We start from the raw sequence: 27,820 nt of genomic DNA, 5'->3' as shown, positions 1-27,820 counted from the left end.
TTTTTAGTTTTTAAAATGACAACTTCTAGAAAACCGTAAACCTTCATTCATTTTTCCTTTAGCATATTGGTAAATATGCTAAGGGAAAACTTAAAATAGGTTAATCTTTTTCTAAAGAAAAAGATTACCTTACCTTGGAAAATGTCAAAAAAAAATCTCTGTTAGGGAATCACACTTTTACAATTCCTCCAAATATAACTGAATGATATTATTGCAGTGATTATTACACACAGTGTAATATTGGCCTTGTTTCATAATTTTCTCTAGGCTTGTAGAGGATGTGTCCACAGGGAAACTGTCCACTCAGCAATTTTCTCCATGTATAGATTAAAACATGGCCGCATTACAATGTTTCTGCATCAAAAATTCTTTTTTTCATCTTTTCACAAGCTTTTAAACTCTGTTCATTATCAAAATTAGATGTGTTAGATATTGTGAATGTTATTTATAAATATATAACATTTAAAAGATATTGTGTGTGAGAGATGATTGGGTTACAAAATATATTATTTTGAAAGTTGTCTGTGTGTTTTCTACTGAATTAGGATTACTTTTGTGCCACTGAATAAAAAAATTACATACATTTTTCACAATCATTTCAGATTTTTATTCTAATTTGACTCAGAGAAATTGATGGCATTTTTAAATTTCCATTAATATTTTTCATCCAAAAAAGGTTTTAGGATAAAAAATGTGTTTTCTATCTGAGTATATTAATTAAATGATACACACTTGGATTTCTGTACATTGAATAATAAACACTGATAAGGATAAGTACATGTAAATTGAACATTACCTCTTCATCTCTCCTCCTGCTTGTCAATCATTGATCCCAGATTATCAGAAAATCAAACCACATGTGAGAACAAGTCGTGCATTTTGATGCTCACATTGCATCCAGAGTTCAGAAAGTTGACCCGGTTGAGCAAAACCAATGTGATTTTTTGGATTTAGCTCATCAAAATGACCCTAAAACAACTGCTATCAGTTTAGACATTTCCATTTGAACTTTTTGTTCATGCATACATGCAGCAGTGCTTTACATTTTCATTAATTCTGCCGTTTTCCCAGCATGTTGACGATTTTTATGTTAATTGTACAGGTGGATTTTTTTGCCATTGAAATGCTGGACGGTCACCTGTACCTGCTGCTGGACATGGGATCTGGGACCACAAAGACCAAGGCCATCGACAGAAAGGTCAACGATGGGGAATGGTATCACGTTGACTTCCAGAGAGACGGACGCTCAGGTACATTTTCTCTGAAAGGTGACGTAAGCATCAAAACGATTCCCATGTTTTAATCACTCATGGCTCCTAAATGCACCTGAAGCTTTTGCAGGCATTTTATTCAAGATAGTGACCGCATTTGACCTAAAATAGTATTTTATTTTTTATTTTTTTAAAGTATTGATTTATATCATATCATAATCATTCATACGCTGGTGATGAAAATACTGCTGATTAATGAAGTATATATTTCACTTGTAGGATGTCAGAACAGCTAAATAGTTTTCTGTTTATCTTGGACGATGACATCACAACAGGTGCAAGATTTGATCTGATCAGCTTAGATTTGTAGACATAAGGTCAGAACAACTTTTAACTCATTTTGACCAAAAGTCTGATGCATTTGAGCTTTATTGCATTATAGATTTTAACAAACCGCTTTTTTTGTTGTTGTTTTTTTAGGAGAAATTTGATTTAAAAAACATAAAATTAAAAAATGAAAATAGATGAGCTCAAAAAAGCTCAGATCAACAGCTTTATGCCTTTTGTGATGTCACCACATTGACTTTTTAACATTTCTCCACTAAATTGTAAAATAAATTAATACAAACCGGCCATGATAACTTTCTACAGATAAAACACCATATCAAACTTAAATGGGGCTAATTTTAAAGAAAAGTCTTACTGGTAACTTTAACCTATTTCCTTAAGTGTACTTTAAGAGAGCCTTGGAAAAACCGAAGATTTATTTTAATCAGCTTGTTCATATGTTCTGCGCAGCCTTGCACTTGTGTAGCTATTGTTCTACCTCTGTGTTAATTATAGACTAAAAGCCTTCAGTAGAGGCTGCCAGTGTTCTTGACAGGGGTCTTGTTTGAATGTTGTAACTGAATAAATGTCTGAAAATAAGGGAATTAATGATTTATTGGTGGCACAATATTGAATGTAGCACTTGTAGCCCAGCTGGAGTTGGCAAATACAAAGAAAAAGCAAAAACGAAAACAAATAGCCGCTCTCTGTTGTAGCGCCATCACTTCATCTTAGCATGGGCTTATTTAAATGGTTTTATATGCTCCAAAAATACAACATTATTAGCAGAAATATGCAACTCATCTTCTATTATTACTCTGTTCTGCCACATAAATGGCCAAAGTCTCCCATCTGGGGTCAGCGAAAACATTCAAATGCATCTCTGACCCTTTTTGTTTACTTCAATTGACAAGATTAATTAGTTTTAGGCTTTAGAAAAAAACATAAAAAATGTTTTAGAGCAATTAAAATCAAAGCATTATCCACTACAACCGCCGTCATGGAAATGTTTAGGTTAAAAACAGAAATTTCAGTAGTTAACTAAAGTGCTAAATCATAGACTATAGCAAAGAAAGGAAATCAAACAAAAAATAGTTCAGCAAATATTTGTTTTTAAGCATTTTAACAGTTGTTGAATTTCACTGTATACTTAATAAACTACTGTAGGGCTTAAGTGAGTAATCAGATTAATTGTGATGAATCAAATATTGAAATAATTGTTAACCAATTTAGAAATAGAATAATTGTTAACTGGAGTGTACAGATTCAAAAGAGGTCATTTTGTGAAATAACAACATAGTCAGAGCTGTGACTAAACCAAAACTGTACAAAAAATATGTACATTTTGCTTTTAAGATGAAAAAAAAAGTCTGTAAATATGCTCAACCCAGAGCTACTCAAGTGGTGAAGTTTTAGCTTCACCAGGTTCAAAAACTGTAAGCTAAAATGTGCCGGGTGAGAGGCGGGGTACACCCTGGACAGGTCGCCAGTCTGTCACAGGGCAACACAGAGACACACAGGACATACAACCATGCACACACACACTCACACCTAGGGGCAATTTAGACAGACCAATTAACCTGACAGTCATGTTTTTGGACTGTGGGAGGAAACTGGAGTACCTGGAGAAAACCCACGCCTGCACAGGGAGAACATGCAAACTCCATGCAGAAAGGCCGGGGCCGGGAATCGAACCCAGATCCTTCTTGCTGCAAGGCAACAGCTCTACCAACTGCGCCACTGTGCAGCCCTATGTATTTATAGTATTGTATAAATAGGCTATAGTGGTTAAATAAAAAATCTGAAGCATTTGACTTTGTAGAACATATTTTGCATTTCTTTATCAAATACAAAATGCAAACAAATTTATCTGGCTAATAAATGAATTGTGAGAGTAATCGATATAATGATTAATTATGAAAAATAATCTGTAGTTTCAGTTAAGCTAATTAACTAAGCTGCCAATATTTTGAGTTAAAGTATTTTCTGTTTGTTCTTTACTAAAATAACTTAGTAAGGTGCACTAAGACTCGCAGAAAGTGAAGTTATTGAATTATTATTACATTTTACTCAGCACATCCCAGCTTTCAGGGCGATGACTAAGGCAAAGGATTTTAATTGCCTCTGACTATAACAGTGATGTGTGGGTGATGATGAGGAAGAGAAAGATTGACGCTGGTGATGATGACTCTGTACATTGTGATGCGAACGATCGCGCTGAAGGTCAGCAGAGTTTTAAAGGTTGTTTTGATGTTCGCAGGAACCATCTCGGTGAACAGCGTGAGAACGGCGTACACGGCTCCGGGGGACAGTGAGATCCTGGACCTGGATGACACGCTGTACCTCGGAGGACTTCCTGAGGATCGCGCCGGACTCATTTTTCCCACAGAGGTTTGTGTGTGGCATATTTAATTTCACAGCCAGGAGCACAGGAATCTTTTCTTCAGAGAAAAGAAGGCATTTAGATATGATGGGAAGTTGGATGAAGCTAAATGCCGGTTAATCTTGTATGAAAAGCTCGGAGGCCGCAAAAGATTTAAGGCTGGGCCGTATGTTCACCTTACAGCAGGACAACGACCCTAAACATAGAGCCAGAGGTACAAAGAGACCGTAGATCAAAGAATTTCACCACTGCGACTTCCCCTGACCTAACTTTAATCTAACTCCAATCAAGGATCGGTGGCAATACTTAAAATATTCTCTCTCCTTCCCATTTAACCGAACTTCAAAAAAAAGGCGAAACTGTCAGTCTTTATATGTACAAAGCGCAAAACCTCAAAAAACTTGTAGTTTTAATTGCAGCAAAAAATGGTTCCACAATCTTTGACTGGGCTAACGACAAATGATCAGCACACTTTTTGGATCAAATACTTGGAGAACCACATATCATTTTGTAAAGTAAAATGCATTGAATGTTATGGTGGTAATGTTAGAAAAACGTGAAAAAGCTGAAATTTTGCTAGGTTCTGTAGCTAGTTGATTAACATAAATAATTTAAGTTTATTTGAAAGAAAAGATCCGGCTGGAGTCATTGGACACTATATTGATCTGCCTGCTTTGTAGTGTTTTATTTAACTTGCCTCATCCAGTAGGCAAACAAGCAAAAATAGGCATTTTCGATTTTTCTCAAATCACTTTACCAATAGGTAATTATTTGTCTGATTAATTTTTAATTGGTTGGACTTTTGTTGCTCCTTTTTAGAGGTTACACTTTGGGAAAAAAAACAGTAGTTAAAGCTATGCAAAGATGTGCTGCATCATTTAAGGCTCATATCAGGTGATTCTTTTGCTGGATACTTTACTCAGATTTCACAGCAAAGCTGCATTTATAAAACATAACACAACTGGGCTGATACCTCAAATAAGGTAATCTAAAATGGATACAAAAATCCACCGTATCAGTTGAAAAACACTGCGTTCTAGGCTCTGCATTAACCAGAAGTTGATTGATGATGTGTGTTTTTCTTCGTGGCACTTTGCTCGTACGTGATTAATGGCAGAATTAACCATGATGGTTCTGATAGATCCACAGTGCTTTAAAGTGACGCCTTCTCCCAACTTCATGAAAGAAGCTCACTCTGCACTGGAATCCACTCATTATTTCTAGGTAGTTTATGCACAGGTGATAAGCAAAGGTGTAGAATCGGTTTTGCCATCTATTACTTGCTTCTTTTTTGCATTACCATCCTGCTACAAATCCGTACTCCTTAGTTTGCCAGATCTTCTATTTAAATTCTGTGGATGCTTTTAGTCTCTCTTGGCATAAAACGTACCGTAAATCTAATGTAAATTTTCTCCAAAACCAGCTTAAAAGGTCAAATCACCCCAGCATGAAATATTTGTGACTCTTCGCAACTCTAATTTTCACACAAAGGTATAACAGCTGCTACAGTTATATGACAATTTTTAATTAATCTTGATTAAACCGCATTACTTTTCATGCGTCAACAGGAGTAGAAAATGGTGTACAGAACCACACTGACGCGTTCATTAGAGCTCTCACCTTCACATGTACAAAAACAAATAACAAATATGACAAAAATATGGAGGAGCTACCCCCCTAAGGAGAACTGAAACATGTTTATAAACATGCAACAAAAAAAGAAAAGAAAAACGCATTGCAAACAAAAACGATCGTTTGTTCCTCAGGTGTGGACAGCCCTGCTGAACTACGGCTACGTAGGCTGCATCAGAGACCTGTTTGTGGACGGGCAGAGTAAAGACATCAGGCGGCTTGCTGAGGCCCAGCGGGCGGTCGGAGTGAAGCCTTCGTGCTCCAGAGAGCTGCCCAAACAGTGCCTGTCCAACCCCTGCCAGCACAACGGCAACTGCAGGGAGGGCTGGAACCGCTACGTCTGCGACTGCTCCGGTACTGGATACCTGGGGCGCTCCTGTGAGCGAGGTGAGAATGACGAGACGCTAGCGAGGAAGACGGTGAGAAATAAACTCTTCAACCGGACTCTTGGCAGGCTATTGTCACGCTCACCGATGACGAACCCTCTTTTTCACAATAGGGATGAGTCAGATAACTAAAAACAGCCTCTAAACACCAACATTTTGTGAAAAATATTTCAAATGTCATGATGTAAAACGCAGCCGTAATGACAGATATGTCATTTGTCATCCTGATAATAATGCCTATGGAATGAGTGACAGAAGACGGATGATAAAGGACAGAAAAGTCAGAAGTAGTCAAGTCAGAAACACCCTCATCCACAGTCGAAAATACATTACGATCATCAGTTATACTGGGCCGTAAAATCTTTATTCATTATACCTTTGAGTTATGCTTTTATTCCTTTAAAAGCCCCATCCTAGCAGATTACATCAGCATGACAGTACTCGCTCTGATGTGCTAAAAAGGCACGCTCATAAAAATTTATGGTAGATAAAAATGTGACTAAAGTCCTTTTCAAATAAAAGAGCTGAAATGGAGTTTACCCTCAACTACCTCTCTTCTGATGCGGAGAGAAGGGCTGAAGAAGAGCGCAGTAGGTATGCAGGAATATTCGTAGACCACCACTCAAAGTGCTTTACAGAAAATTACATAAAAATATAAACACATAAATAGTAAAATCACATTTAAAACAAATTAATAGGCAAGAAACGATACATTTAACTGTATTCTATATATCTCAGGTGCTAAGGAGCATCGAAATTAGACGCTGCCTCTCTTTCTTTAGTTCTGGTCCTGTGAACACCAAGTGGTCTCTCTTGACTTGAGGGGTTTAGATTAAGGATTATTGACCAGTAATTAGATTTCAAAGTCGACCATTTTCAAACAGGGAGCCGGTGCAGTTACTTAAGGTCTGCTGGGATCTATTTCCCTGTTGTTAACAAACAGGAGGAAATTCTGACTCATTCCACTAATTGATGTTTCAGACACACTTTATGATTGATTGTGTTTGTGTCCTGATTAAGAAATGCAATGTTAGAACACATATTTCAAGAGATTTAGTGGTTCTTCATAATCTGAGCTATGTGGAAGATCTTAGATTAGGGGTCTGCGATTTCTGGCTTCGGAGTCGCAAGCGGCTCTTTGGACCTTCGGTAATGGCTCCTAATAACTTTGGCAAAAATTAAAATGAACTATTTAATATTTTTTGAAACAGATGTGAAATGTTTGTTTTAAAAAATGTTTGCAGTATATGCAATGACACCAAAAGTACCAATTATATGCTTTTAGATCTGTTCTCCTTGTCATTAAGTTCAAATGTGCTTATTTTTAAAGAAAATATACATCTTTAGAACATAAAGATAAATATATTGAAGTAGATATTGTGTTTTTCAAAAGTTATGTAATCTAAATAAGTTTCATTTGGCTGTCCTGAGAGCAAAATGTCTCTTTAAGTTGTAAAGGTTGCAGACCCCTAATCTGGATATTAAATAAAAGTATCCCGAGAATTAAGCTTTGAGGAACCCCAAATGTGATTTCTGATTTTTTTTATTATTGCTAAATAAGACAAAGTGGTTCTTCTCTGGTAAATGATAACCTTAACCAATTTTGCACACAACCAAGCCCTGCTCCAATCCACTAACAGGCATGTTTTGATCAAGTGTGTTAACTGTGTTGGTATAAAATGTTCAGCAGCAAAATAATAGTAGTAACTCTGGTTTTCTCTTTTTGGCTGAATCTGTTTTTCTATTTTATTCAAAATTACACATTTTCTGTGTTGGAGGCAGAGTAGTAAAATGCAGGCAGAGAACGGAGAGGAAGGAACAAAGGTGAAAGAAAAGTGGTGGGAGGAAGCAGAGCTGCAGACAGGGCTATTGGACGGCTATAGATGTAGTGACTGGGAATCGATGAGAGAGGAAATGTGCAGAAAGCGGGGAGCGGGAGCCATGACAGAGAAGGGAGGAGAGAAAGAGGGGGAGGATTCACCGGGCTGGAACCACCATATGACAGAGTGTGAGATGGGAATAGAAAATCTGCCTGAGAGGGAGAGAGTTATAAGAAAAGGTATGAGTTCACATCGAAAGCGAATCGACAGAGGGACTGATAGAGGCCTGTTGGAAGAAGCGAGATAGAGTCAGACAAGAAAAAAAAAAAATAAGGACGAAATGTTGTTTGTGTCACAACCAGTGATGCGTCTCAAGTGATGATTGTACTATCATCTAACAACAGATATACGGTGCACACACAAATGCACACAGGCGTCCTGAAAGGTGTTGATATGAAAATGTTTTATTTCAGAGGACAAGAATCTGAAGCAAGCCCTTCTCTCCTGTTTTCCGTTGCTCTTTCTTCCTATCTTTATCTTTCTTCATCCCTCTCTGTGTGCACTGAGGGGTCACTAACTGGTGGTTCAGTGGATTGAGGAAGCGCAGATGGAGAAGCAGATGGAGGGAGTGATTGCCCGTGTTTATGCCTTCTACCTGCGGTTTCTCCATCCCTCTTTTTTCTTCCTCATTCTCCCACTCTCTTTGTTATCCCCTCTCTCTCTCTCTACTTTATTAAACAAACACAGTTACGGTGCTTCGGCACAGAGGCTCTTTTAATTTTGCCACGTATTTTGAGTTTCATCTTGCCTTTCCTTCATATGATGACAGAATGAGTTAAGAGAATAACAAAAGAATATAAAACACTCAATGCCGAAGCTGAGGTATAGGCTTGCAAAATAGAAATGTAGTAAGTAAATAAAATTAAATTTAAATGTATACACTACTGTTATATGCATAAAAAGCTTCTTCTCAGTTGCAGTAGTAAGATTTCACAATGAAAAAATAGGGGAAAAATCCTACCAAAAAATCCTACCTTTTGATCCAGGCGCATTTATTAATTGGGGAAACTTATCTCATGTTTGAAAAACTGTTGTCAACAAAATCGCCGGTGTCATAATTATTTCTTTGAAAGGAATTCAACTAAAGGAATTGTGCAATTGATAAGTTTCCAAATTTGACGTTTTTGTTTCAGTGAAAAATGACATAAAATTTCCACTTCTCTTAGCCACTCTTTAAAATGGGAAAGAGAAGAGCACATGCCGTCTAAGCAAGGAGGTAGTAGTATGTAAATGTTTTTACTGTGTCACTCTTTCCCTCTTTTACTACTTAAGAGAGAGACTTATTAGTGTCTCCCTCTTGTTTTACCCCCCTCTGATTACAACTGGTTTAGAAAATAATTTAATTTGATTAGAAATGTTTAAGTTTCATCTTGCTTGAAAAACTTAAAATATGATATAGTATTACACAAATAAACATTCATATGGTCAACAAGAAAAAAAAAAGCAATATTTTCAGTAGAAATCAAAATAGCCTTGTTAATAATTTATTCATATAAATGTTAAATATCCACAGTGGCCTCTATTATTATGGCACCCTTGATAAAAATTAGTGGAAAGCTTTGAAATATTTTTTTTTGCAGGTGAAAAATAATCTCACACTGAAAAATATTTGACAAATTTTACTTTAATTTATGTACATTTATTCAGTGGAAAAAAATAACAGTTTTAAACAAAAATTATTCTTTCTTAGATTGCTTACAGTGCCCAGGAACCTTTATTTAATAATCCGGTTTCCCGGGGGTAGACCTATGACGTGACAGACAGAAGTGTGTTGATATCATGTGCTTTTTCTCGATTGATCCGTGCAGCTTCAGTGGTTTATTTTGTTAATATAAACTATTTTTAGAGGTATTTATAAAAAACAGATGTAGTTACAGTAAGTACAACCAGGCATAACCACAGTTTGACATCAGGTCAGAGGAGGTGATACATGAAACCTGACTGGACCAGAAAAATCTTTTTATTTTTAAGACTAACAGTATATCTACCCATACAGTATATAGATGCACATAAAGTAGTACCACCAACACATTGAGGAGAGAGAATACATTCAAGAAATCACAGCATACTGAATTGAAATAAAGGAGTGTATTGCACTCATTTGTATGTGAAAGATTTGTGGATAACAACTAATGCACAAAATGGTGTAATTTAAAAGTGAATAGTGTAAAAGTATTTCAATAGGTGTGACTTAGTTTCTCTTCATCCAGAGTTAAACACCTCTTAGCACTGCCACAGGAATTAATTTTAACCATCCTTTTGCAGCTAAGAACTGAAAACATCCTGAAAATAGGAAATTGCTGAATTAAAACTGCATGTAGTTTGTAAAACAACTCAAAAACACATTGTTTGCACTGGAAGTGCTTTGTCTAAAAGTGCTACACTAGGTGACAAGTCATCACAGCAGAAATCAATCTAATCTACTTTAATTAGTTCACTTGTTCAGATGCTTGTTATCAAAGAGTGAATCAGCCAATTAGATGATGATAAATTGCTGAAGTTCAGAAAGGGGAGGAAAATCAGATTTAGGTAACTTTTACAGCATCATTGGTGTTAAGGGTGGGCATTTCTCATAATGTTTATCAATTGAAATTTCTTAATATGATAAGAATTTTGATTCATTGTTGTCACAGTAAATCCAGTTACTGATGTTTAGAATGACCCAAAGCCATCCATATTGTCGGGATTGTTAGTTTAGAAAATGGAGGGTACAGTTCATACAGAATCGCCAAAGCTGAGAAAAACTTTCCCTGGGCTGATAAGTCTTGACTTCAGCTGCGATATTCAGATTTAATAAAATCAACATACAAACAGAGATTTAACCTTCCTGGTATCAACGATGTGGTTAGTATATATATATATATATATATATATATATATATATATATATATATATATATATATGTACGTACGTATGACTTAAACTTGTTACTTGACATATCATATATGGAAATGATTGGTTGAGATCTGCTCACCAGAGATAAGGTTGGATAGAAATTAAGACACAAAGCCATATTTTGCCTTAGAGTCACGATGAGGTCCTTGACACCAGAGAAAATATTGAATGCCACCATCTTTGTTCCTTATTCTTCCTGGTATGAACCATTTAGTGGAAGCTACAGGCGTTTAATGGTTTGTGACACAGCCAGTGTGCATTTTGCTGTCGCTTTCTTTTCCATTTCCTGGCATAAATAGACCTGCACTCTTCCTTCTCACTGACTCTCCATCCTCTGTTTGGCTGGTTGTGAGTCAGGTGCTGTGGTTTGGAAAATTTAGTCAGCTGTCTCGCTTATCAAAAATGTATGCACGTGTGCGCCCGAGTGGGTGTATGTGTGGCTGTTAGTTATGTTATCTGTGATATAACAGGCCAACCACCTTCTTTTTTTCCCTCAAGTTAATGAGGATTCATTTGCATTTTAGCCAAGAGCTTTGCTGCCTCTCCCTCGTCTTTTTCCTCCCTTTCGTGCTCTGTCCTTATTTTCTCTCCCCCTGCTCTCACTTTACTAAACCCCTCTCTGTTCACACTTAAATTCACTCACTTATTCTGACATGCACACACACACTATCTCTCTCTTTCCCTCCTTCTTAGCTCATCAGTATTCATGACGCCTTACTCCCTTCCTGTTCTTGGTTTTTTTTTTTCTTGTTTTGTTTTTTTCTTTTTTTGCCTCAGCTTCAACCGTCTCCCACAGAAACAGGGTGAGCGAATCCAAAGCATAAATTGCGTGGAGAGATACATGGGGAATGGAAGAAGGAGGACAGGAGATAAAGATGCAGATGCATGGAGAGTGCATGTAGTTGTGTGGATGTAATTGTCCAATAAAAACAGGGACTCTCGAAGGTAAACAGTTTAGCAGTTGGGGACTGGCCTCAGCGGGTAGCAGGGAGAGAAGATTATGAATATGCAAATGAGTATGCAAAAGACATTAAAGTGGGATCACCTGAGCTTGTTACATTATGACTCCGGGGTCCGGGATGTCAGCGGCGGTGGCTAACACACTCGGCACCTTGCATTTTGATTTAAGCGGATAATGGGGCCAGACAACCAGCTGCAGCTATTTTTGCACCCTCTCCTCCAAGGCGAGGGAGTGATGATGAATCAGGGTTGGGAAAGTGACGGGATAATTTTGTCGGAAGCAGGTTTTGAGTCTCAACATGTCGCGGCGGGGAAAATAAGGGAGTGCGGCAGTACCGAAACATACTCTGTCATGTTTAAATCTGATTCACTCTTTGTCAGAGAATGCTTTTGTGCTTTTCTCTTCCCCTACCTCGTGTTTCTTCCCCTTTCCGTCAATCACCGCTCTGCCATTTCTCCGTTTTGTACGTTTCCTGCACAGATGCGACCATCCTCTCCTACGACGGCAGTAAGTTTATGAAGGTGCAGCTGCCTGTGGCGATGCACACTGAGGCGGAGGACGTCTCGCTACGCTTTCGCTCCCAGCGGGCCTACGGCATTCTCATGGCAACCACATCCCGGAACTCGGCAGACACCCTTCGTCTGGAGCTGGACGGCGGCCGAGTACGACTCACTGTAAACCTAGGTACACCCAGCCGCACCCATATGTGCACACACACAGCAGAATCTTAAATTTTAATTACCTGTCAAGGGAATGCAGCTGACACCAGCCTCATGGCTATTTTCTGCAGAGATTTATATGTTGAATAATAATTCTGTCTCACTATTCTGAACAAATCTAGAAAATTCAGCTGTATCTGTGGTAATTTGACTCATTCTTGACAGAGTTACAGACTTTGGTAGGAATCCAAATTTGTTCCCTGGTGAAGATCTATAAAAAGCTTCAACTCATCTTTTATCACAGTGGCACAATCCCAATTATGTTACTGCTGTAAAATCCAACCTTTATTTTCAGGACATTTATTCGGTGGAAATCATAAGTAACTGTTTTTAGCAAAATCATAAACTTTAAAACCTTAAAAGACGCTCGTAACACTTTCTGTGTATTTTGTACTTGTGGGTATCTTGTTAAACATGTCTGTGTTGATTCTTCTGCATGTTTTGGATCGTCAATCTGATCAAACATTTTCAGTATTCTTGCAGAGGCCACCAGATTTTTACAGAATATGAATCCCAGGGCCTTTGGAAGAGAAACAGACCCAAACCATCATGCATCTTTCACCATACTTAACAGTGGGCATGGGGTGTTTCTTCACAGATTCATCCCTCAGGAGTCTGCAACTCCATAATTTACTTACTGCAACCTATTTAGCTCCACTGAGCTAAATAGGTTGCAGACCAATGCTCTAGATGCATTGAGTGTTTTAACTGCTATAGTCTGATCTGAATCAGGTAATGAGTCCAGTTAAAGTTTCAGCAAATTTTAGCAAATGTGATGGAAGCTCAGAAAAGTTTTTTTTTTTATGGCATGGCGCCCAAACAAAGGTTGCTATAGATACTTGGTGAGCAAAAGATACCAGTTTTTACAGTTCACTAACAGTGAGCTTTGGAGATTCTTTTATTATTCATTAAAATGTTCTCACTGTGAGTGGTAGCAAATTTAATTTGCGTCATGGATCATAAGTCAACTTCTAAAGTTATCACACATCTGCCTTAATTGGATGCTGTTTTCTCTGGTCTTTCCCATTTTGAGAGGTGGCTGAAAGAGGCTGACCTTTGTTCCACGCAAATTTATATCCCAGGAAAACAGAAAGTCATTAATTACCAATTAGAAGTTCCTCTGCATAATGACCATAAATATAAAATAGAAATTCTTCAGCTGCATATATTTTAAAGCTAGTGTTAACTGAAACAACAAGTGTTCAACTGATTTTTAAAAAGCATTATGAGATGCATTTATTAAGATTTTTTCCCTAAATGGATAAATGTTCTCAAATTAAAGGTTGATGCAAAAAGAGTTTAAGATTTCACATTTATTTTAAGGTTTTATACACACCTTTACCAATAAGGCCAATTTATGCAAACCAGACGTGTATTTTGTCATCTGCATCTCACTGTGTATAAATACACACCTTACACACCAAGTCCAGTCGAACAGAGGGTCAAGCCTTGAGCTGCATTCTCTCTGCTCACTCCCAGCAGACCTGTGCATCCCCAACACTCTCAAACTTATCAAAGCAACAACATACAAATAGTTAACTTCACACGTGCAAGCAGCTCATTTTTCAGTCTTAGTTTGCATATGAGTTTAAATGCTTACACAAAGTAACACACACACACACGCAAACACACGTCCTCACAGAGGGGTGCATGTGTTGGTCTCTGGTTGTCTGCAGCCACGTCTTTTCTGTGGTTGACGCCACACGACACACCAAGGCATCGTGGGTTATAAAAAAGAAAAAAGGAGAGAAGGTTTAATCTTCCAGGCTTTTTGTGAAGATTATTCCTCTAAAGGGGCGACTAAACTTCTGGCATGTGTTCGGTGTAGCGGCAACCAACTACTTTAATTCATTTAATAGTCGATAAACCGATAAGTCTCATAGGTTACTAAAAATCCCATCAGTCTCATAGTCTGTCAATAAAACTAATTGCAGCTAATGGGTAATTTTTACCTTTTTATTGAGTTAGCTGCACTTAAAAAGAGGAAGTTTTTATTATTTTTATGATTAATATTAATTGAATGAATCAATAAAATCAAAATCAAATTTTATTTGTATAGCACATTTCAGCTGCAAGGCATTTCAAAGTGTTTTACATAATAAAAAAACAGCATGTGACATTGAATAAACAGTAAGAAAGAGAGATTTTGGAAAAAAAGAGAGAAAATAAACAGTTTATTGCTCCTTGAAGACAAATGAGATCTACTAATCAATTAATGTCTAGGAACTACTGATAAAACAAGCTAAATAAAATAGGATGGACATAAACTAATTGCCTAAGCACAATTAACAAAAAACAAAAGCACGTTTATACAGGAATTAAAGCTGATTAAACACCTTAAAGTTATCAAGAATTTGTTTCGCACAAAGATGTCAAGAGGAAGGTTCTTTTAATGGTCTAATTCAGACTTTCATGACCTATTTTAATGGTTTCAGAATAGCATATATAGGAGAGTGTAAGACGCCTTACTTTGGACTGACACCCACCAGCCATAATCAAATGTCTTTTGGAGGGAAAAACTGCATAGCTGGCCAAGTGGAGGGTTTATCTGATTCAGAACCAGATGACACGCTTGGAAAAAATTCATGTAAACACACATCCGACTTGTGTGTTTTACAAAAATCAAGTAACTATCGCAAAAGTGCTGCACAATATTAGAAAATCATGCATTTTGGATAATATCAACCAATTCTGCAACGATTACGTCAGATGCAATAAATCTCAGTTTTCTTCACTTTTCCCATTTGTGTCCGTCAGCATTTTGGGAACTATAGTCTGTGTCAGCTGCGGGCATTTATCATAGTGATACTCCACCCATTAAAATTATCCCATAATGCATTAACATGAAATATGTGCACTCAGAACTCTAAAAAATATAATAGTTATTGCAGCCCAAACAGTACTTTGTAAAAGTATTACCCATTTCTTGTGCAGCCTCAAAGAAGAATCAGTCTAGCTTCTTTGATTAGCTAAATTGTGTCACAGAGAACAAAGTAACCAATCAGGAGTGGATTTTGCTGCAACCATGGTAACTAATTATTGTGAGAGGAAATATCACATTACCAAATTTGAACTGCCTCTTTATTATCAGACGGACAAAGTTTGTGCAGATGCACTGTGTCAATAAGGACCTTGGTCACAATAATTTTGATTACTATACAAGCAAGATAGTAAAGCAGCTAGGACTGTTGGAGAAAACATGAATTATCTTCAAAAAATATCTTATATTTTCAAAATGTTTTTCTAACAGAGAAACTGAAGTTTTCTCTTGTCTAAATCAGAAAACCCAGAAAAGCAAAGAGTCATTCTAAGGCCAAAATCCAAAAGGTTGGTTCACGCTACAGCTGTCAATGCACAAACTGACTCACATGACCCATCTCACTCTAAAGCCGTCGCTCAGGCCAGTGCAGCCAGTAACCGTGCTGCTTTACGCCCAAATTGAAATATTCCGATTTTTCTCCAGACTTACCAACAAATTTCACGCTCGGAGGAGATGAATTTTGCATCACACTGTTATAAGAAAACACAGAGTCCATTTTATGGTCCAGTGAGTGTTTCCTCAGCAGTGTATTTGCAAAGCGTACGCGCAGGGTGTGTCGACGTGTGCGTCCCCAGGGCGTGGGGAGTATATGTCTGTGTGTGCAGCATTAACCCTCTGCTCTGCTCTCCCTCCAGACTGTATCAGGATAAACTGTACAGCCAGTAAGTGATCCTCCATCTCACCTAACTCCTCCCCTCCTCTTCCTCAGTATGTGTGTGTGTATATTGTAAAGAGTGCTTTTAATGTGTCCAACGAGTTTTTACTCCTTTTGTCATGTTCATCTGTTTCATCTTAATCTCTTATTCAACCATGTTTGTGCCATATGTCTGCTTGCAGATACACACGCGTGTTATAGAACGAAGACGGTATGGGAGTTGAATGTGTGCGTGTTAGGCTACACTGCAGGGAGAGGCGCGATAATTTTTTTTTGCTGAGGGCCAGGGTTTTCCAGGTCGGCCATTTTAGCCAAGAAGGATAGATGGAGGAGAGGAAATGAAGGGAGTGTAAGTGAAAGAAAAACGGGAGGAGGAAGAGAGAAGATGAGTAGGAGGGGTGATGAGGAAATTAAGAAGAAAGGAGAGGAAGCAGGTGGATGAGTGAGCGACTTTTCCTCTCGCTTGTTGTTTTACCTTTAAACACACAACCTATTGTTGAGCGGTGTTTCCTTTTTATTGCCCACACGAGTCGGTGCATTTTTCTGGCCGATGTTTCCGTCCGTCCCACTGCGATCCGAGCCAAGTCCCCCGACGGAGTTTTAATTCCCTCACGTGGAGTTCCTGTCACGACCGCGGAGAAGGAGCGAGATGGAGATGGAGTAAGGAGAAAGCATTGGGTTGGGTGGGGGGGGGAGGCGAACGCTCCATGACGGCAAAGAGGTGGTGAAATGGACGACTTCAGTTGCCATAGAAACCCTGCTAGCCACACAGTGCTGCCGTTCCGAATGTCTGCCGGCCAATTTTAGACCGGTCGTCTCAATGAAGATTTCAGTAGGCAGCCGCTTTTCTGGCACACTGTGCATACAATAAATTATGCATATCATATTCAAGGGGGGAAGAAGAAATTTATTTAACAGCCAACAGCCAGGCGCCACTGAAACAGTCCACTCAGCAGTCAAATAAAAGCCTCGGCATTGCAGAGATTTGAGGCTTATCGTTCAGGAAAAAAAGCCATTTGTTATTTAGAGCTAATGAAATATGAATTGCTTTTCTCCATTTTGTTTTCATTATTCCCCTCCTCTTATAATCCTCGGTGGTTTATTTATTTGCTTTGATTTGTGTTTCCTCCGCAGCAAACAGCCAACAGACTGCAGACAGTCTATTAGTCTCAACTCATCATGCTCGATGCCCTTTTAACTCTTACCCAAAAATAGGTGCATGTTTGTCTGCTCCTAGGTTTAGACAGATCACTGCCTCGCTCTCACTTCAGTCTGCTCATTCTCAGTGTATTCAGTTACATGTGGAGACCCACACACACACACACACACGTGCATCACACATATTCTCTTGCCTTACTCCGGTGCTAAGCAGTGATCCATGGTAACAGGATGAGATGCATTGCCCAGAGCACAGCTGAGTCTCCTCAGGGGAACCCTGTGTCCTCTCTTAATGCACAACGCGCTCTTTCAGCTCTGCAAACGCACACTCGGCCGTTTCACGCTGCCACTTCCATTCTGATCGACTTCTCATATTTGTTTAATTAAGTTTGCTTGTCAGCATTTCTCTCTACCTCCCTACCTCAGAGTTTGTGTTTGCCTGCGTGCCTCTGTGATTGATGTAGACATGCTTGACATTTTCTGCAGCAGAATCTGTTCGGGTCAGTTTACTTCTCACCTCCTCTCTCCACCCCACCGTCATTACCTCCTATAGGTCACTGTAAGCAGATTCAGTCACACCTCACGAGCCCAAAGCGCTTCTGAGAAGGAAAGGGACTTCTGTGTGTGTGTGTGTGCGCGTGTGTGTGGTGGTGTCGTGTTCAAGGTTGGAAGGGCGGCTGTAAAGTGTAGAGCAAGGGGACGCTGTCAGTCTGTCAAATGTGTGCAGTCAAGTATGTGAAGATATGAGGTTGTAGATGGACAGGGAGAGAGACATCATGCAAAGACATCACGGCTTCTTTCATTTTGCTGCACATCAGCACCTTGGAGAGCACTCTGTTGCTCCTCTGTGAGTGTAGTGCCACCTTGAGGCCTGCCAAAGCAATGCACTCCTGGTGGAAAGCTAATTAAAATTGGATTTTCTTGTAAAAGTATTCATACCACTGGAATGAATACTTTACATATTTTTCTACTTTTACAGCTACAAACATCTATGTATTTTATCAGGACTTTTGTGATTGATTAACACAAAGTAGTGCATAATTATTAAGCGGAAGAGAAATTGCATGCTTTTCAGAGTTCCCTTTAATCTCACACCCCAAAATAAAATTTACCATACTCAAATGCCTTTAGAAGTCACGCTAAATGCAAATAAAGTCCATCTTTTTGTAATTTCATCTCAGTATTTCATCTCAGTATAATTTCATCTCAGAACCTCTGTCAGCTGTTCTGTGAAGGTTTCAGTGGTTTGTTAAAAAACATTCGAGAAAAAGCAGCTTCATGAAAACCAGGAAACACAACAGACAAGTCAGGGATAAAGATGTTAAGATCTTAAGGCATTTGACATTTCACTAGTCACTGTTCAACCTTTCATCTACGAAATGTAAATAGTATGACACACCTGCAAACTGACATGCAGGGTTAAGCTAAACATCTAGAAAAAGGTGCTCTATTCGGATGAGAGCAAAATTGAGTTTTTTGACCTACAGGCAAAAGGCTGTTTAAAGGAAAGCGAAAACTGCTTATCACCGTAAACACACCATCCCCCAGAGTGAAATATGGTGGTCACAGCTTCATGCTATGGAGAGACTTTTCTTCAGCAGAGACACAAAGCCAGCTGGGATTGATGGGAAAATTAAGGAAGCTTAGTACAGACTTACAGCCTCCATCTTAGGCATGTATTAGAATAGCCCAAAGTTCAGATTTCATCTGATCTGTATCAAAAGTTGAGAACAGATACTTTTAATCCACCCTTACTTTGCTTGAACTATTTTACCAACAAATGGACAAAATGTTCAATCTCTATTTGAATAAAGCCAGTCGAGGAATACCAAAATAATACCCAATACTTTGTACCAAATAGATGCTTAGGAATTAGAAACTATTTTGTATTTAGCCATCATAACATCACATTAAACTGTCATTAGGTTTGTAGTGGTGAGAATGTGAAAGCGTTCAAGTCCCTGTAGAGTGTGTGAAGGGTTTGGGGGCAGTTAAAGCAGGTATGAGTGTTTGTGTGTGTGTGCAGTGTGGGTTGTAGGTGGTCATGGCGATGTCATTTATCCACAGATGGATTGTCTTAGCATGGGCCTGTCGTGACTCACAGCCTCCATCTTAGGCACCCAAAGCATTTCCTTATGTTAATCTTTCAGTCTATGTGTCTCATCACCTGTCTCTCTGCTGTGTCTTAAAGGAGACATGTCTGTCTGTCTGTCTGTCTGTCTGTGTGAGATGGCACAGAGGTGTTTTGTCTCCCCAGGATATGTATGATTCCTTACCCCTCTGCTCCCAGCTTCCATTTCCTCAAACTTCTGTCCTCATTTTTTTATTCAACCTGCCTGGCTTTCTGCTTTCTCTCCTTCTGGTTTTCTTCTCCTGTCTCTACAACTCTTTTTCTCTCCACCTCTTTGTGCATTTGGTTAATGGTGCTCTGGGCTATGTGTAGGTAAAGGCCCAGAGACAATCTTTGCTGGGTCGGGCCTCAATGATAATGAATGGCACACGGTGAGGGTAGTCCGACGCGGCAAGAGCCTCAAACTCACCGTGGACGACCTGCAGACTGTCGAAGGTAACCACTGCAACCTTGTAATGTGCAAAGGTTTTTCTTAACATTTTACTTTCAAGGAGACAGATTGTTTTGCATTCTTTAAGGGTTTTAATATTACTTTATGATTTCTGATGGTCTTTCAGCTTTTTTCTTTGGACAACGGCTCCTTCTTCATTAATTTCAGTTACAGTCCAGTAAGTCGCCATTTTCAGAGGAATACATGCTAGTTAATTCTGACTTTTGAATCGCCCATCCATTTTCTTTACACCCTCGTCCCTTAGTGGGGTCGGGAGGGTTGCTGGTGCCCATCTCCAGCTAACGTTCCGGGCAAGAGGCGAGTTCACCCTGGACAGGCCGCCAGTCTGTCGCAGGGCAACACAGAGACACACAGGACAAACAACCATGCACACACACACACACTCACACCTAGGGACAATTTGGAGAGGCCAATTAACCTGACAGTCATGTTTTTGGACTGTGGGAGGAAACCGGAGTACCCGGAGAAAACCCACGCATGCACAGGGAGAACATGCAAACTCCATGCAGAAAGACCGGGGCCGGGAATCAAACCCAGAACCTTCTTGCTGCAAGGCAACAGCTCTACCAACTGCGCCACTGTGCAGCCACTTTTGAATCATTCAGGCATAAAATCTGTCACAAAATGATGGAAAATGGATGAGAATAGGACAAAAATTGTAAGATCTCAGAGGCACAAGATGACTGGAACCAAGAGTAGATAAAGACTAAATCAAAACTGAAGCCACAAACGTTTAACCAGTCCTCCCAACTATGAAATGCTGACATTCAAATAGAAATACTGACTTCGATGTGTGAAGCACAGGCCGGGGAAACAGACAGCCTGACAAAAGTAGACCATATATACACACAGTCAGGCTGACGAGACACCGGTGCAAACAGGGAAGACAATAATAAGGAAGACAAGCAGTGAAAGTTCAACTTACACTTTTCCAAATAAAGCAGGAAGCAAAGTTTCTCAAAAATAACACAATATAACTAAAGCTGCTGAGGTTAAAGCCGTGGTGAAATCTGGGAGCAAAAACCACAGCATGACAGAAACGGATCTTGAATTATGTCTACATTTAGAATCTCATAATCTAGTCCTGGAAGGCTGGTGTTCTCCAACTTTTGGATGTGTTTCTGCTTTAACACCACTGATTTAAATAATTAGGATATTAACAGGAGGTAAAGGCTTTGGACCAGAAATGCATCCAAAAATTGCAGGACACCTGCCCCTCGAGGACTTGAATTGTAATTTTTGGCAGTTTCAGACTATCACTTTTAGACATAAAGGCGTAGCTAAATATAAGCTTGACTGAATATTGCATTTAAGCACTAATGAGATAATTCTGAAATATTTCATGATCAGCTGATCTTGGAAATACTCTTTTAAAGACACAACTTTCACAGACTTCCATATGCAGGGGCCAGTTTTGTAATATAATACTGAGATTTTAAGAAGTTACATTTCAAAACCACTAAAGCACACTGGGATAAGAGGCAGTATTATTTCTGCTATTTTTGTTTAAAATAAAAAATACAGAAAAATCAGCCAAAGTCCAATGAAGAAACTTAAAGATCTTCAAAATGTACAACGTATTGATGATCCCTTTAAAGCAGGGGTGTGCAAAGTGTGGCCCAGAGGCCATTCATGGCTCTTGAAATTATTTTGATTGGTCTGCAACCACAAGTTAAGAATGCTAAAAATTTGGCCAACAAAATAGAAAACAACTAATGACTGCCAAATCTGCAAATAGTCTGTTTATCTTTTAGTAAGCCCACAGTGTGAACAAAGTTTTTTATGTTTTGGATCTTTAAGGGTTTATAGATTTCATAAAAATGTTGTTTATTATCAAGCAGGTAAAACAAAATCACAAATTAATTTTTTCATTTTTATTTTAATTAAGTTTGTGGCCCAAGAGAAGCTTAAATTTGCCAGTTTTGGTCCCAGGGGCAAAACATTTGAACATCACTGCTTTAAAGGATTTCAGGAAGGTTGAATTTCTTTTTAACAAAATATAGAAATATAAATTTCACAGTACTTTGATTGGTTGGTTGCTAGTATTGGTTCATGGGGGACATAATTTAACTATTAATGAAACACTATGTACAGTATCTGTTGTGTTGGAAAAAGTATTTGCTTTAGAGTAAATCCCGAGCCCTCACCTCTGAAGTTTACCCCCACCGCCACCAGGTCAAATGGCGGGTGACCACACCCAGCTCGAGTTCCACAACGTGGAGACGGGCATCGTGACGGAGAAGCGCTTCATGCCCATCGTGCCCTCAAACTTCATTGGCCACCTCCAGGGCCTGACGCTGAACGGCATGCCCTACATCGACCTGTGCAAGAACGGCGACATTGACTACTGCGAGCTCAACGCCGTCATCGGCTACAAGAGCATCGTGGCTGACCCCATCACCTTCCGCTCCCGCTCCAGCTTCGTCACGCTGCCCACGCTGCAGGCCTACTACTCCATGCACCTCTTCATGCAGTTCAAGACAACGTCCCCAGACGGTCTTATTCTCTTCAACAGGGGAGACGGCAATGACTTCATAGTCATTGAGTTAGTTAAAGGGTGAGCTGAATAATAAAACAGTGGGTGATAATTTGGAGTAGCCTCTCGTTACTGTGATTTATTAAAGTATACAACATTGAAACCAAATATTTATATACAATGAATAAAAAAAACACATTATCTCTTTTCCTGGTTTGCATCTGTTAGGATATAAGCATTTGGATTACATTACATATTGGATTAATGTTATAGAAGGGATTTTAAACTTGGGTCAAACGTTTTACATTTCCTTCCACAAGTCTCCCACAAAAGTTTGCTGGAGTTCTGGCCCATTCCTCCTGACATAACTGGTCATGTTTGTCCACACAGCTTTCCATCTCTCCCTTTAAATTTTCTATATAACTAAGATCAGAGCTGCATGAAGGCTGCTTCAAAACATTAACTTTGTTGTCCTTAAGCCACTTCATCAAGTCTCAACATTCTGGTTGATGTTTTCAAATACTGCCTCAATATTTCAACATAAAGCCATCTATTTTGTGCACCTGTCCATCTTACTGCAAAACACTCCCAAATATTTATCCTGTACTACACAGCTGGGATGGTGTTGTCAGACTTGCAAGCTTCCCTCTTTCCCTCCAAATGTAAAAATGGTCATTATGGTCCAACAGTCCAGCTTCAATCTGGCTTTTTTGTGTTTCTTTTGGAGTAATGGCTTCCTCCTTGCCTAGCCTCCATGGTTCACTTTCAGGACAGTGAACCATGTCCTGAAAGTAGAGGACATGGTTCACTGTGGAAAAATCACACTGTCTTTCCAGCTTCAGCAGCATCTTCACCAGGTCTTTGGCTTTTATTCTGGGATGGATTTGCACATTGCAGACCAAAACATGCTCATCTCTGGCACACAGAACCCATCTCCTTCCTCAGTGGCATGATAGTTGGACATTCTCAACATGTCTATACTTGCGTATAAATATTTCATATTTATTCTCATGCTGCTTTTAATGGTTTCTTTCTCCCCGAGTAGCATTTCAGCCTTTCTGTGAATATAATTCTCTTACTGGCTTCAACCACCATCTTTACAAAATCTTACTTTTGTTCAAGTATTTCAAACCGCCATTTTGCGCTAAAACACATTTATCTCTGGGACACAGGAGCAATCTCCTCGCTGGGCGATATGGTGGCTGGACATTTCCATTATGTTCATAGTTGCATTTAGGCGTTTGAATAGATGAAAGTGGCAACAGTACCCAAGGCTGAACCAGACTTGTGGAAGTCCATAGATCTCTTCCTGGCCTTTGTTTTACTTTCTTTATTGTGTTTGATGTGTTTCATGAAACTACATTGAATTGAGTGTCTCAGCTACTGTGAATACATTAGCTTGCCAAGCCTCATTATCTGCTGGTTTAAAAGCCAAGTTTATGTAAATTCTGACTTTTTAAAAAGCAAAAAAAAACAAACATTCTCTATCAATATTGTGGCATCTGGAAAATCTAAATAATTTGGTTATCCTAACTGAGCTAAAACAGGAAAGTTTGGCTTGAGAAACAAGTGGTTGTGTCTTTTTATACAGATTATGAAAATCTCTGGTTTCTATTGTAAACCAATTTAAAGCGAGTTTGCCCTTGATAAAGAGAAAATAATTTGACAGTGAGGTTAAAATGGCCTGTTAAATGTACAATATAAAAAATGTACCAACCCAGCACCTCTTCTTTAAGTCTTGTAATTAAGCTTGTACAAGACAGTTAATAATGCCCCGAAGTGTGTGACCCTGTGTTGTTCTTCATCACGAAAGTGATTAATTTGCTTTCTCTCTCCTCCACACTCTGCTTAACCCTTTTCTTTCTCCATTTGTTCCCCAGCTACCTTCATTACATCTCTGACCTGGGAAACGGAGCGCACTTGATCAAGGGCAACTCCAACAGTCCGCTTAATGACAACCACTGGCACAATGTGCACATTTCCCGGGACACGAACAATCTGCACACAGTCAAGATTGACACCAAAGTTACCACTCAGACCACAATGGGAGCCAAGAACCTTGACCTAAAAGGTACGCAAAAAGGAAAAAATAGAATATCAGGGTTAAGGTTGATGGAGCTTGTTACCTTGAATTATTAGCGTGATATTTCATAGAAGACTGTTTTGGCATTTAGTGATTAAACGCTCATTAGTCCTAGAATGATTGGAAGGTTAAAGGAGAAGTTCGGGCTTTGAGGAATAGACAGAATAGGAGTCTACCTACCACTTTTAAGTCAGCTAATTAACACCTTGCCTCTCTTTAATTAGTGCAAAAACAAAGACTGAAACCAATTTAGTTATTTCTTTTACGGAGTTAAGTGGCAGACTATTCCTAACCAATCAGCTAAGAGAGTTTTTCTTCTTGCCTTTGGATAGAGTTAAGCTTCCTCTATCTGTTATATTCCAGTCTTCGTGCTAAACTAAGTTAAGTGTCTCCAGGCACAAGCTGCATATTATCATACAGACATGAGAGCAGTATCTTTTTTTTCAGAGTTGCATTCATTAAAAAAGCAATTAACCATACTTCCCGCTGGAACATTTTTGGGGTAAAAGCATGTATAATCGATTAATTGTTTTTAAATTATTAAATCAAACTGACAGCTATTCACTGTCAATTTATGGTTCCTGCCACATAACTGCTAACTGTAACATGGACTGGTGTGATAACCTTAAGAAATACCAAGATTTAATTGTGGTTAAAATGTTTATATAATTTTAGAAAAGTTACCGATATTGTTCAATTATTGTTGTTTTAAGCTAAAATACTGCTAAAATACCAAAATAATACTAGTTTCAAACCACTGTCAGCTACTGGTATTTGGATTATTACAATTTAAAGCTCAATCAAATATCATGTATTAAGGAGGGATTGGCAATAAATCTTCCCAAAAACCACGTTTATTATTGAGGATCAAATCATTGGCTTGACAATTATTCCAAAAATTTATTAGATTGTAAACTAAGTGTGATTTTTTTTTAGCATATTTATTTCCTTTCATTGCATATTTTGTCTTATTTGACTTCACCCAGCACAGCTAAATTTGAACCGGGTGAAGTCGTTATGCCACTTGAGCAATTCTGGGTAGAACATATTTACAAACAAAGTGTTTTTTTTTTACTCTTAAACACAAAATGCATATTTTCTTAGGGTTTTGGTTTAAGTACTGCTCTCAATAAATTGTTATTTCATTAATTGGTCTTTGTTGAGTCTATTTTCTCCAGTTATCGATTAATGAATTGCTAAATTATTTGCCGGCGATTATTTCAAAACCGATTCATCACGATTCATCAGATTAATCGTTTCAGCCCTAGTGACAGTAACCTGTATATTTTAAACCTGAATCCCAATAAATGAGTGATTCAAACATTTTCGTTGCCCATGCATTGCGTTTCTGTTGCAATCTAAAGACTTTGGGTTGAGGAATCTTTTCATAATTTTTTCATAGATTAATTAATAATAGATGAAGTAGCTTATGCTGCATCCTTTCATGCTTCTCCACAGGTGATCTGTACATTGGGGGTGTTACCAAAGAGATGTACCGCGAGCTGCCGAAGTTGGTTCACTCCCGGGAGGGATTTCAAGGTTGCCTGGCAACGCTAGATCTCAATGGCCGCCTCCCGGACCTCCTTGCTGACGCCTTGACGACCATTGGGCAAGTGGAGAGAGGTTGTGAAGGTGAGGCGCCATGGCATCAGTTGTTTTGCAGCCCCCCCCATGTCCTTTCCTCTTTTGCTTTCAGTTTTCATTTAACTCACTGCTGTTACGATATCCCACTAACAGCTTTCGTTCCACTAGCTGTAATTTTTACTCTCTGTCTCCTCAGCCGGTCTTCTATTTTGTTTTGGTTTTTTTCTGCACATTGAGTTTTCTCTCTCAGCTCCACTCTTACAGCAGTTCACAGGCATCTGTGTGCATTGACTAACCATCTAACTTGCTTGTTTGCTTTTTTGTTTGGCCGACAAAAGTTACATTGATGAAAGCTGACCTGCAAGGTATATCGCTTTGTGTGAGCATGTGGGACGTGAGTGTGAGCGACTGAGTGTGCTTACAACTACCCAGTGATGTTTAGTGTTTGTGTGGATCACAGAGATCCAGAGTCAAAGGTCAGAGTTGATTTTTCCTCTCCTAACTGTTATAGACATTACATCCGCTTGACTTTAGTTCCCCACTATTCCAGTTTTCTGGCTTATTAACTGCATGCTTTGTACCCTTTTCCTAAAGACTCGTAGCTACAATTCAATACTCCACTGATGAATCATTTCACAGCCTTTCCTCCATGCCTCATGTTAGAACTTCAACGAGGGAATTAAGTTTCAAGGTTTGATGTTTTCCTCCTCATGAGGCACAGAGAGGAAACTGACAGAATGATGAAGACTGAGTATTGGGATCTATGCCTTTCTAGCTAAACTCCTCCTCCAGCCTCTGACCCAAACATCAAGTCTCACCACATGCATGTCCTCCTCATTTCACTCTTTTCACATGGTAACAATCCAGTTTAGGTTCAGTTCTCTTTATATTGTATTATAGCATCCTTCTATTAGTGAGTCTGTCCACAAAATCCTTGTAGGCAGTTATAGTGCTGGCCATGTTTATTGATACCCCTGCTAAAAAATGTGTAGAAAAAAAACTTGACATTAATTAATTTTTATTGGACTAATACCACACTGAAAATTTTTGAAAAGTTTAACCTTTAGTGTGATTATTACAGGTGGCATACGTATTGGTAACCCTACTGGTCATACTGTGTACATTTTTACTTAGAACATGTTGGTATTTCAACAAGTCCTTGATGCTGTGCAGAGAAGTAATTTCTTCAAAGATCCTTCACATAAACTAACAGTTATGAGGTATGAGTTGCTTTCCCTTGTTTCAAGCCCATCTGGAGTGTTTATTGGGTCCAGTTTATGTCCCAGGCGGAGTTCTCTGGGTTCCACATTTCTAATCGTAGAAACGGTTTGTCTTGGGATTGATCCCAATACCAACATCCCTAGGCATCTGATTCAGATATTGCATGGAATGTTAGTAAGCACTGTGTATTTTTACTTTGTTTTTTAGTCTTTTTTTATACAGATTTATTGTGGTTTTTCTTTGATTTTGCTGCATTTCATTACCATTTTGTCTGTAAAACTTTTCAGTCAACTTTGGTTATTGCTATTTAAATATTTATATTGAAACATTTCTCAAATTAAAGGTTACATTTTTCTTACATTTTCAGTTTGATAGTATTCAGATGCAATAAAAGTTTAATTTATTGTACGCCGTTTTACACATCCTTCCCAGGGGTACCGATAAATATGGCCAACACTGTATATGATTAATTATGCCATTACAGCACAACAGTTTACAACTTTCAGTCTGCAAAGTTTTTCAATTAAATGTGGCCCAAAAATAACAACACATTCCTGTCATTAACAACAATGGGCTGCAGTATAAACTACAACAAAGTGTTCTTATGAATCTTTTCAACCAATTTT

General features: G+C 38.7%; 1 protein-coding gene across 15 annotated transcripts in view; it reads left to right on the top strand.

Moving 5' to 3' along the window:
• Positions 1-27,820, top strand: part of nrxn1a (neurexin 1a) — an 87,573-nt gene that overhangs the window by 38,511 nt on the left and 21,242 nt on the right. For 8 of the 15 annotated variants that reach the window (XM_081601137.1, XM_081601133.1, XM_008437090.3 and 5 more), the window contains 9 exons: positions 1,103-1,250; positions 3,799-3,929; positions 5,688-5,940; positions 12,157-12,360; positions 16,071-16,097; positions 19,692-19,814; positions 22,006-22,387; positions 24,187-24,377; positions 25,848-26,021. In XM_081601137.1, coding sequence (XP_081457263.1) covers positions 1,103-1,250; positions 3,799-3,929; positions 5,688-5,940; positions 12,157-12,360; positions 16,071-16,097; positions 19,692-19,814; positions 22,006-22,387; positions 24,187-24,377; positions 25,848-26,021 — 1,633 coding nt within the window. The remainder of the gene's footprint in view (positions 1-1,102; positions 1,251-3,798; positions 3,930-5,687; positions 5,941-12,156; positions 12,361-16,070; positions 16,098-19,691; positions 19,815-22,005; positions 22,388-24,186; positions 24,378-25,847; positions 26,022-27,820) is intronic. The other 7 variants (XM_081601139.1, XM_081601141.1, XM_081601140.1 and 4 more) reach the window with 1 other exon arrangement.

This window comes from Poecilia reticulata, chromosome 19, assembly GCF_904066995.2.
Source record: "Poecilia reticulata chromosome 19, P_reticulata-male-v2, whole genome shotgun sequence".
NCBI classification, from domain to species: domain Eukaryota; kingdom Metazoa; phylum Chordata; class Actinopteri; order Cyprinodontiformes; family Poeciliidae; genus Poecilia; species Poecilia reticulata.
This window is presented reverse-complemented; position numbering and strand designations above follow the sequence as displayed.